This window comes from Solea senegalensis, linkage group LG21 (genome assembly GCF_019176455.1).
Source record: "Solea senegalensis isolate Sse05_10M linkage group LG21, IFAPA_SoseM_1, whole genome shotgun sequence".
Classification (NCBI taxonomy): domain Eukaryota; kingdom Metazoa; phylum Chordata; class Actinopteri; order Pleuronectiformes; family Soleidae; genus Solea; species Solea senegalensis.
In genome coordinates, this window is record NC_058040.1 from 6267018 (window position 1) to 6279212 (window position 12195).

A 12195-nucleotide genomic window follows, 5' to 3' on the forward strand; every position below is an offset into this window, starting at 1 on the left:
TGTGTTTAATAACCAGACGATTGCATCCATTCTTATATCCAGTGTATGTTAAAACCAAGATTAAAGGGTTAATTCAGTGATTTAATAATAAACTTTCAACGTGCAGGTGCATGAGCCTGTTTCATGTCTGACCTGATGCTGGGTGTGATCACGTGAGGTTAGAAGTGTGCTTAGTAGCATTTGTGAGCACACACCAAACAGCAATGGTAGTCACTCACTTTCAGGTTACATGAATGCAACACGATGAAAAGTCAAACCACTAGAGGCCAGCAAAACATGACTTGCACTCTGTTCATTATCTCTGAATAAAATAATTTGCGTGTCAAAGTCGAAGCAGCAGAGGCCAAAGGTTAAATTCCAAGCTGTACCTGAACCATGTCTCCTCAATAACAACTTCTCCCACAGGCCATAAGTTACGTATGTAAATAAGACTCTGCTAAGAAATGTTTACAGCTCAAACTAATGACATGACAACTTGAGCAGTAGTGGCTGTAAACTGAAAACAAAACCCTGGTGAAATGTGGGGTCTTACTCACTAAAAAACACCTAATATTGTGTTTTAACTTTACTGGTAAACCAGCCATTATCAAGAGATATATGACTGATAAATGAATCACAACTTTATTTTATGCATGTTGTTAATGTTAATGATAATGAAACAACTAAAACAACAAGTAAAAGTCAGGACATTGTTTTGAAATTGTATTTGGTGAACCACAATATGTCCAGAGCCAGTCTCCAAGAATGACTGTAATCGACATTGTGGAAAATGAAAGGTTCAGGACCATGGACAGCACCACTCTGCCACAGGATGAAAGTGTGGTACTTGAACATAAAGAATCTCATCTGATTGTGCATAATAATCCTAGAGAGAACAAAGATTTCATTCTCACACACTGGAGAGAGCAAAGGGAAAAAAAAGTTAACAACATTGCAGAACATTGTGTTATTTAATGTTATAAGGCAATTTAAGGTAATTCTACACGGAATAAACAATACAATAAAGTGGAATATTGAGCCATAGGTGCATTGCAAGTCTCAATATAACATTTAAAGTGTGTGTGCAGGACCCTTTCTGGCATAAACACTGATCTTGTCAGGACCAGTCCTCCTCATGGGGACCAAAACCTGGTCCTTATGTGGCAGAATATTATAAATAAAATTGAATTATTTCTGAGTTGAATTGTGGTTATATTAAGGTTAGGCATTAACTGGTTATGGTTTGGTCAAGCTGTCCAAATGAATCCAAGTCAATGCAGTGTCCTCAGAAGAATAGCTGTGCACAATTGTCAGTGTATGTGTGTGTGTGTGCGTTTGTAATCCAATTTTCTTTATAACACATTACACACTATACTGAAAATAAGTTCAGCCTCCATTACGTGTTTTTTTCAGTCCGTTTTTTTAACATCTGAGCACATTAGGAGAAGGGAATACAACACCACCATCTCCCGTGTTTTATCTGCTGGTCCTTTAAGTCGAGCAGGCTGCAGACCGGACCTTGTGGGGAACACTTTGGAGTCGGAGCGGAGCAGGGAAGTTGCACCGCCCCGGTTCAGGCAGCAGGACTGGAGCAGATAAAAGCTCAGATAGTGATTGAAAGTGATGGTAAAGGATTTAGCCACGGTATTAGAGAGAGAGAGGAGGAGGAGGGAGGGTGATATTTTCCATAAAGCCTCTTTATTCTCTCTCTCTATCTGCCCTTGAGCATCCCGGGTAAACCCGAGCTTGTAAAGTAGGGACAGTAGGAGGAGAGAGGGGACGGAGGGCGGGCACAAGCTTTTCCTCAAAGTCAATATTTTATACTTTTGATACTCCTGGATTTCGGTCCTCGTTTCCCTGCCGTTCCAGATCTAGGACAGCGATCAACGATCTGCGCAGCCATTCACGGCGTGATTTTATTTCTTTTTTTAAAAAAAAAGGGGAAAAAAAAGTATCCAACAGAAGAGAAGGCACAATCAAACAGGCAGATCACGGGAGTACAGTGAGGACGGACGGAGAGGATTTTTGTGGCCAAAGAGAGGACGACGGTGTTTTCACGGATGCATGTTTGAAGTAAGTGCCTTATCTGATCAGATTTAAAAATAAACAAATATCCTGTAAGACGATGCATCTGTGCGAACACCGAGAAGCTACACACGATGTCAGGAGGAAGCACAGTTTCACACAAATCCATGCGTAATTGTGAGGATTTATATAAATATAAATATAGAAACATAATACTACAAATGTAACGTGCGCGATGGAATGTACTACTGAGGTGGGCTGGCACACCCTTACAGTTACTGTCAGTGCTGTGGAAATTGAATTTGGCGACTTCACAAGTGAAGTAAAGTCACAGAGTCCACGGGGGAAGCGTGGGACAGGGTTGCGCAAGGACCTGGCTTCTTCTGTGTTCGTGTGGGATGACAGTCGGATTGTGATCAATGGATCCACACAGCACAGAATGTCACCTTGTGTTAATTCATGTGTTAATATATTCCGTTTAAAACCTGAATTATAATTGCAGTGAACGCACCTCCCAATGACGAGTCCCACTGCAGTTTGTTCTGCTTAAAGTTTATTATTAAATTAACGACAACAGGCTGAAGTAAAATTGAATCTTTTTCAAACTTCACAGATAAAAGGAGTCTCCATTTAAAAACAACCCGAACCACATAATTAAGTTTTTGGTGTTACTTACTGTGCCATTACGTCAAATACAGCTGTACCTTCAGCAGCAGTGACACAGGAGCGATTACAACTCTCTCTCTCTCTCACACACACACACACACAAACCGGCGGCGGCAGAGCACGTGTTTTTACGCACAAGTTCATCCACACGTTGCTGCGTCTTTCTTGCGTTTTTAATGTGGAGCTCTCCTCATTTTAGTGTCAACGACTGCGCCAAAGGTTTGAGGGACAGGATGAACTCATCTCTGAGCTTTTTTTTGCTTTTCTTTTTTACCAAGTGACTGACATAAAGTGAGTGACACGCATTTACTTCAACGATAACCGCGTGATCTACAGATGTTTCATTTGTTGTACCAAAAAGGCAGATTTAAAGACGACACTCACTAAATAATAATATATTTTTATTAACAATATATTCAAAAGTCCAACATCAAAAAAGGGAAGCACTGTGCTTGATTTCATCTTCACTTTTCAGGATTATTCTTGCATTAAGAATGAATGACGAGTCATTAACCACCGCTCTAACTCTCTGCTTCTCTCACGTTTGTCTCTATTTTTTTTGCTCCAGGACAATCACTGGAGCTCAGTCCAATGGATGCACCTGAGGACACGGCGACTTCTCCGTCACCCTGCCCGACTTGCCCCACTGTTTGTCCGCAGGACGCCGCTCTCTGAGACATGGATGCACGCTGACGCTCCCACACCCAACTCCCTGCAACACTATGGTGAAAGTATATGCCAGCAAGAACAATCTCTGTAACATTATCCGCCTCTCCATCCACCGCCCATCTTCCTCGGGAAGTCAGTCTTCCAATCAGCAAAGTATCTGGGCTCTGCATGAGCCGTCAATATTTATGAAGAGACACTGAGCCAAAGTTGCCGATACTGTGTTTTTCCTGCTATTTAGGGAATTTATAAACCTGGAGGCGAGTCGTGTCCATTCAAAGTATAGCAGTATGGTGGTATAGGGATGTCCACCATTTCCTCATGATCACCACTCCATGCGCGTCACCTCTCCTCTGAGCTCCGTGGCCCCCTCACCCTGCGCCGGACCTCGCTCCAAACACTCCCCCAGCCTGCCATGCTCCTCCAGGCCGTGTTACTGTTGCTCCTGCACTGTGTGGCCTCCACTCTAGGCCAGTACGAACTGTGCAAATCCCTGGTGAGCACGGATGAGGGCTCAGTGTGGGAGCATTACGCGTGCCAGCCCAAACCCGCGTCCATGAAAGACTACATGCGGATCAAGGTAGATCCACCCGGAATCACGTGTGGAAACCCCCCGGAGAGGTTTTGCACTCTGGTGAGTTCCTGCAGCTGAATAAGCATACTTTTTTTCAATTATTTACTTTAAAATATAAACCTATTATTGATTATATTAAAAACAAAAAAAAAAGATATGTAATGTAAACACGTTTCATGTGATGTGTGTAGAAAAAAATGCATTTAATTTATAGTTAAGAGCATAAAAGCAACATCATTTTGGGAATCACAGTTATGTTAGTGTGACAATATATAAAAAGTAGTGACAGATAAATGGTCAACTTCAAATCAGAGGAGGATTCACACTAAAAAAGCCACAGCCAGATCTAAAAAAAGGATGATGTAGTGTGAGTGTAATAACTTGGCGTGACTGTTAACATCCTCAGAGAGCTCTGGAGGTGTTGTTTACATTAATGTGGACTTGGCATTAATTGGATCCGGTTTGATTTGGGCTTTAGAGGACCTCACATTTCCTCTGGTTAAATAGCAGGACCTTTTAGTTCCAAGGACACTGAAGGGTGAGCGGGAGGAAAACTCATTAAAATGTCTGCCACAGCAATATTTAACACACACTTAAGCCTGCAGGCTAGTTCCCATCCCAGTTAATGTAGGTGTAATAATTTGAAACAAGGGTTATAAAATCATTGTAATCCTGAGAAGACTGCAATTAAGCGTCACCCTGCGTCTTCTGAGGAAAGTTTTATATTTGACAGCGATTGAGCGTCCATGTCCGCTCATTGAGTTGGCAATTACAGAAGGTGCTGAAACTCATCGTGAGCTTAAATTTCACAAGTGTTTAAGTCTGTCTACATCACATCACATGAATCAATCACACCATGTTGTTAATTAGCTGTTTGTGTTACTTAAGATTTGTTATGTGAAAACAGATGTTACAAACAATCCTCCTCTCGAGTCTCCTGCTCTTCCTCTCACTGAGACTGATAAAAGTAGTTAGGGTCATCTGACAGGAGCAGGAAAGGATATTGTGCTCGTTGGATACCTAATGGTTAATGATTTGTTTAATGTAGAGGTAGCGGAAACCACTGTCGTCTTCAGAAAGCTTCTCCGATGACTTCTCTTGAGAGGGTAGACGGACGGAGGCAAAGAAAAGGGGGGGTGGGGGGGTGTAGAAAGTGAAGAGAGAGGCTTGCTGCCATAACGTATTGACGTCTGCCCCCTAATGGCCCTGGCCTGGAAACTTCTATAACTATGTTTCTGAGTGAGCAATGATGAAATATTGATGGGCTCCTTAATGGGCTTCCTTACAAGGGTTGGCCAGCCTTGCTCCATCCAAAGGATCTAGGGTTTGCTGCCCAGCTGACGGGAGCGAAAGAAAGCGAGGTATACAGGGTGGGACAGGAAGTCTGGTCTTAGTCAGCACTTTGAAATCGGACAGCGTCTTTATAGTGGAAAGTTTGGGTTCCTCTCAGGTCATCGGTGGCTGTGGGGATTGAACCAGGCACCATAGTGCACCAGCTAGGGATTTAGAGAGTAAAGAAGCAGTGAGATGAAAGTTTACAATAGAGAGGGACTGGATGTCAGACTCAAAGTCCCATATAATGAGAAAGCAGGGCAGGTTTAAAGGTGCGGGTTGTAACTTTTGGAGAATTGTTTTGTTGCTTTATGTTGTTATTATTCCGCCTGTTTGCATGCTGCATATTTAATCTGAAGACAAGCTCTGTCCAGCAAAACTGTTAGGTCCGACAGAGGGAGCATTTGTTTGTATACACTCGTAGTGCAGGGGCAAGAAAAGTTTATCCCATCCATCTGCAGAACTCACTGCTCAATGTTCACTAGTGACTTGTGAACATTTTTTTCATATTCCAACCTGTTAATATTCCAAGACATAATGCTTCATTAGTGCAATATTGCTGTTGCCCCATCTGTCTTAATGTAAAATGAATCACTTCCTGTGTGCAGGGCGGGAATGTCGCAGTGTGACATAAGATCTATACACCACTATACGGAGAAACGCAGAGAGAGTCGTGTGGAGCTGATGGGCTTAATCAGCACTGTGTGAACTCTTTGTGACTTGGTTTGATTTGGTTTAAATGTAACAGATTTTAAATTTACACATGACAGTTTTAAGTCTCATTTAAAACACTTTCAGCACAACAACAGTAACCTATATTCTTTGCATGTAAAAAAACTTAAAATCTCTACATTAGCTAGTGAAGCAACATTCCAACTTCTCAGGTTTAAATCATTTGAACACACTTCACTTCAGCAGAGAATCAAGGTTTTCAGCATCGTCTCTTCCTCTCTCTCTTCTGGACACACCGGTGAGGTAGTGGTAAAGGGTTATTGGTATACAGATCATTTATTTTCAGGCAAGCTGCAATTTTCCCCCTCTTCCTCTTGCCCCCGGATTTTGGCAGCTTTACAGAAAAGCCGACTTCTTATCTAATTGGTGTACATTTACATTCACTCACTCATTCGGCAATCCCATAAGTGAAGGGAAAGTCAGGGCACTGAAAAAAAAAGACTGCATCACCCAGCGCGCAGAGCTGCTCATCCTTAATAAGACTTGAGACATACTGCGGAAGATGCAAAATAATCCCCCCCCTTCTTCTCTCCCCTATGAGTGCTACAGTGTGTTCCTAAAAAAAACTATGGGAGAATTTAGTTTTGGGGGTTCTGACGTGGAGGCATAATGAAGCTTCCCCTGCTTGCATTGGTTTACAGTAGTTTTGGTCTCTCCATCTCCACAGGGATGCATTTCTTCTACTCTATTTATCACTCTTGCTCCCAGGGAATGCAGCATCTTTTCTCCTCAGCCAAACAGGCCAGCACGTTGGCTTCTTTAAACATAACGGGCTTCCAGCACTTTGACAAAGGCGCTACTGTCACGAGCGCTGCGTTAGGAGCTTCAGTAGTTTCTTTGTAGTTTCTTTTTATGCTAGCTACTATAGTCTTAGCTTGCAGTTGAGGATGATGGCGTAAGGAGGTTGGGGGGGTGAGGCAGTGTGTTGCAGAGGGGGATAGCTAATGATGAGGGAGAGGTGAGGAAGATCCAAGCTTAGCTAAGCAGAAAGATGAAATCAGACCACGGTTCCACAGTACACACTGTGTCGATGTGAAAACGCTGCATTCAAAAAAGGCTCTGCTGTTTTTGGTTTTGAACAGAAACCTTCAATCAATCGTCTCCCTTGAGGACGAGAACAGAGAGGAGCCAAATGCAAATGGGATGCGTGCACGTGTGCAGGAATGTACGGTGTGCGGTGACACTAAACAGGGAGCAGAAGGCGTGTGAAGCATGTGCACGGCACACAGTAGTATGTCCAAGAAAGACAGAACACACACACACACACACACACACATATCTTCCTGTTCAACAACACATTTGCCCATTTTAGAAAGTAGAAATCAGCCAGCTCTAAAAATAGACCTGAGAAGAGAGAGAAACGGCGCAGCAGCGGAAGGGGAGCATGCAGGAAGAGGAGGAAATGGCAGCTGGTAGTGTGAATCAGTGCTTCTCAGACTGGGCCTATGCCCATACCTCACACTCCCTGCCTGGTGTAGTCCTACCACATCCAACTGCCCAGTGGTGAGGCATCAAGGCCGCCCAAAAGGGCCACCCACACCCAGCAGTGGGCTGTTGCTGATGCACCTCGCTGGTGTAAAAGATAGCTCAGGTGAACGTGGACTCACAGCACAAGCAGGTCTGATAGTGTTGGACATAATTAACAAAGAGACAGAGATGGGAGGGAACGAAACAGACAACCACAGTAAAGTGACCAAAGGAGGAGGTGAATGCTATGGTGATGTAATGGCGTGGCTTGTTTCCCCATAAGGACACAGATGAAAGTGATCAGTGAGTGTTTAGATGCGTTGGCAGAAACAGGAGGACAGTTATAAGTGAGATTTATCTCCGACTATCTCCGGTGATTCTAAGAGGGATTGACTGCAGCGGCTGAGACAGCGCGAGGTGAACTCAGGAAGTCGCCATGTTGCACCAGTCGGGATCACAGGACCGACAGCTGGTTTGGTGATACAGGTCATATGTATTGTTCGCTTTTGACAACAGTTCATGACAGCGCTTCAGTCGCAGAGATTTGGGAAACAGAGATGAGAGCAAAGAGGACAGGAAACAGGAAGTCATCCCATGGCAGCCTCTGTATATATTTGAGATTATTTCTGCTGAAGTGTTTTTGTGCAATGGCACAATTCTCACTGCCCGACTATGTCAACAACTATGGGTTTGGGGGAAAAGGACATGATTCTTTCCAAAAATACTTTTTGAAATACTTTTCTGCAAAGATTTCCAAGGGAATACACTGTGTTTACTTTTGGTCCGGCTCAAAAGCAAATGTTTGAGATGATGATTCTGATAATTTAAAGTTTGCGAGAGAAACTTGTGCTCTTTGCCCCGAGTGATGTTCTTACTAGAGTTCAAATTACCCAAGACATCCGTACAATCGGAAAAGGTGGATACAATGTATCATGACCAAGGAACGACAAGGATTCTTCTTCAATACAAAGTGTGGAGAAATACCAGAGAGAATACCAGCGTTTTACTTAAACACTGTCAAACCAGTCCAGACACTCAAAGGGAAATTGCACCGATTTTACACATCAAAGTGTTTTTTTTATAGACCTGCATGTGTGAAGAAACTCGTATAGAGCTGTTTGAAGCTCAATAATATCTGATACCGTCAGTTGCCTTAAGTGATGTCACGAGAGTCAGAGCCACAGACAAAAACTAAAATAATTTTTTAAAAAAAGGTTACCGTGGGATTAGAAACTATGTATTGTATTGTAACTATGATCACAGAGTTTTTGACTGAACATTGACAATCAAGGCAGAAAAAAACAGTATTGCTGGTTCATGCTAGGTCATGCCAAATCACTCTGACAAAAACATAATATAAAAAGCTCTGACGCACATCTCCTATCAATTGTCTCCGAGATTAAAGTCAAACTTCATAAACTCTGCGTCTGCCTTTATATAAACGCCCTCTCCTTTATGATTAGTTTAGATTCAACAACAGGCCTCAATAAAAAAAGCTTTTACCTGAATTCAGTAACAATAACTCTCTCTGATATTTTGTTTGTACAGTGCACTTACTAATGTCCGGGCAGTAATTCAATAACGACATACATTTCTTCAATTGTACATAACACAGGTACAATATACAGTGATATGATGTTTATGCATTGTACAAACACATTTAGAGGTATAACAAATGTAATCGCTTTCAAAGTTTTACCGCAGATTTGTGAAATGTTTCTGGGTTACACAGGTGTTTGTTTTCTGCCCTTAAAGCGTCTACAACCAAAAAATCTGCCTTTCATCATTTGACTAAACCACTGATATTCACTAATTTGGTGATAAGCTTTGTAACTATTTTGTCCAGCCAGCGCTTAATCATGTAATGGCCCAACTACGGTGATGTGAGCAGCGCAAACTGTGGCCTCTGTTCTGGAGCAGCGTCTCGTCCCCCGCTCTGTCCTCCTCTCCTCCTCCAAAAGAATCATTCATTCCCCCGTTAACATTGACTTTGGCTTGCAGACACACACACACACACACACACACACACACACACAGACACATTTACACTTGTCAACTGCTGCTTAGTGAGCAGGTCATAAAAATCAAAAGGCAGATTTATAATTTACACATGTAGGCACACACCAAAATACACACACATACTGTACAGTGCAAACACTAGCACAGACACACACACACACACACACAATGAATCTTCACGGGATAACAAGAACCTCCAGTATGATGGAAAAACATTTCAACATAATAAAAGATTAACGTTATAAGTGAAAAAGCAATATCCCTTCCTCTTCCCCTCTGTGGCCTTTTTAATGGGAAGGTCATTTCATTTGATGTTTCACCAAAACAAAATAAATTGTATTCTCTGAGTGTGCGTCCTTACCTTTATTCCCCTTGCTGGCAATATAACTTAGAAACTTATATAAGGGGAGGAAGAAATAAAGAGAGGCGATGACTGAAAAAAGTTTCAGGGGACGGGAAACGGTCATAAAAGCAAGAGGGAGGGACGGGACGACAAGGAGAGCGCAGTTTTCTTTGTGCTTTATGCCTGCATAAATGCATTATGGCAGCTTTATATATCCATAGGCAACCAGTAAGTGCTTCGTTACTGCCATTGTGTTCAAAAAACCTTGAAATATATGACTTGTAAAGCGACAATGATTTTTTGGGTTCACAGAGTCTCAAAAATCAAACGAGGTAGTCCGTGCTTGTGGCCGCACAGCGAGGCAACACTATCACACTTGAGAAGTTATTAATGAGATGTTTCCAATGGCATTCTTGCACCGCAAGTGATAACAAGGAAGTAACTCATGGCTGTGGGGCATCATGGTGGCCGTTGTCGTGGAGACGGGATTCCGGCGAGAATAATTGCTGGAGGGGCTTAGCGGCGCGGGCCACCTGCCGCAGCAGTTGGCTCAGGCTCTGTATGTGTGTGTTTGTGGGTCTGTCTGTCTGTGTGTGGACGTGTGAGCGAGCGAGAGTGTGTTTACATGGAACAGATACACTGGAGCGGGGCAGAGTAGTGGCAGCGGACAGAGCGGGATAAGGAGGACAGGGCACACAAAGGGCTTAAACATAAATCTCTCAGGAGGGATCAAAATCATCAAGCCTATGTAATGTAACAGCACATACATGTCACCTCTGCTGCGGCTAAAACTCAGAAGGTCAGAGCAGACAGATGAAGAGCAGCTTTTGGTCTCAACAAAGTGATGTGAGCGAGTCAACAAAAATGATCATATTGATCTCTCCTCCTTTAATGTTGAATTCAAACTGCAGCTGGACGATATGGACAAAAGCTTTATCATGACGAGTCATTTTTGCTCCTGAGTGAATGTTGAATAAAGCAGTTAATTGTGATTTTAAACTTCTTCAAACACACACACCGTCTCAAACACACACTTCCTGGAGCAAGCCTGCCGTTTCCACTGTGTATGGAACAGTGTGATCATTTTCAATAGGATTTGTAGGTTTTGGTTCACTCCAAGAACGACAGACGACTAATCCAGTCTTGTTTATGCAGACGTGTGTCTGTCGTAAGGTCATGGGACGCCGCGATAGAGAGCACAGAAGCAGCAGGGCCACTACACTTAACTACAGAGCAGCTTTTGAATAAAACCAGCTTCTCATTTCAACTACACCCCCCTGCCCACTTATCTAATAATTATTATCTTTCCTGGTTGCACTTGCTTATGAGTATTGTAGATTATCATCCTAAGTGTGTTTGCACAGACAGTGATCTCTATCCGAGTCAGTGCAAGGGAGATAATTGTGTTATCCAATACTCTGTGTCATTCTGGTGAAGAAAGAGATAGATTATGTGCAGTTTTTGGTATAAAGATACTATAGTTTCACTGCACATGCATAATGGTCATGTATAGGCTCTTCTGTGCCGTACAGCTTCCCTCAGCAAAGGCTCAGGCTTTGCTTATGTTTGGAGTTTTCTCTCCTCTCTGTGTTGTCACCATATATCAGATGATTTATAATCGCGGCCTTGCAGGATTGTAACTTTTGCCTTTGTTATTAGATCACTACAGTGGGTTTGAGTGACTGCCCCCTTTCCCTAGGTACAGCCCAATGACTCTATTCAAAAGGCGGTAACGTCGGCAGATGCTGCTCCTTGGCAAAGGACGTGGAGGAAAAAAAGTGACCGACTGCAAAGAAGCAGTGACACATGATCCGAGCTTGCACAGTATATTGATATGATGCAGTATTGCTTTCACGTTAGAGCTTAGATCATAAAGAAGAAACTGCTGTTTGAGGTGATACTCCATCCAAAATCCTCTACAGGCATTAGAGTACTGCATACGCCGCATTTTTCTCAACTAGACTAACCCAGTCTTACCAAAACCAGACCCAGGCTCCACTGAGTTTGTGTCACTTTTACCATGGTAACTGCTCGTTCTCCCTGTTTACAGACACACGCTGTGTAAATGACCTTCATTGCGCACGTAGATATAACATGAAAAGACATACACATGGACTCAGGTCGGCTCAGCCAACAAGACCAAATCCAACTAGGGCTGAACAAATAATCACATCCCAATCAAAAGAGAGGTGTCCTGCTGTGGTCTGCGGTCAGCTCATAGCATAACCGACACTCACACCGCACACCCCCACTCATGACACGCCCCATTTATAATCCCAAATCCTAATCCTAACCCTAATTGTCAGGGAGTGTGGTGTGAGTGGCGCGTGTGCAGTAAGTGTATGAGTAGCTGTATATGAGTGACCCAAAATCACCATTTGAAAACAACGCT

The 12195-nt window shown here is 43.0% G+C and overlaps 1 protein-coding gene across 5 annotated transcripts in view; it reads left to right on the top strand.

Moving 5' to 3' along the window:
• The first annotated feature begins 1641 nt into the window (after positions 1-1641).
• Positions 1642-12195, top strand: part of ntng2b (netrin g2b) — a 61594-nt gene continuing 51040 nt past the window's right edge. For all 5 annotated transcript variants that reach the window (XR_006358133.1, XM_044012234.1, XM_044012235.1 and 2 more), the window contains exons 1-2: positions 1642-2052; positions 3239-3970. Coding sequence is in view for 4 of the 5 variants with exons in the window: in XM_044012234.1 (XP_043868169.1) it covers positions 3752-3970 (219 nt within the window). In the remaining variant the exon portion in view is untranslated. The remainder of the gene's footprint in view (positions 2053-3238; positions 3971-12195) is intronic.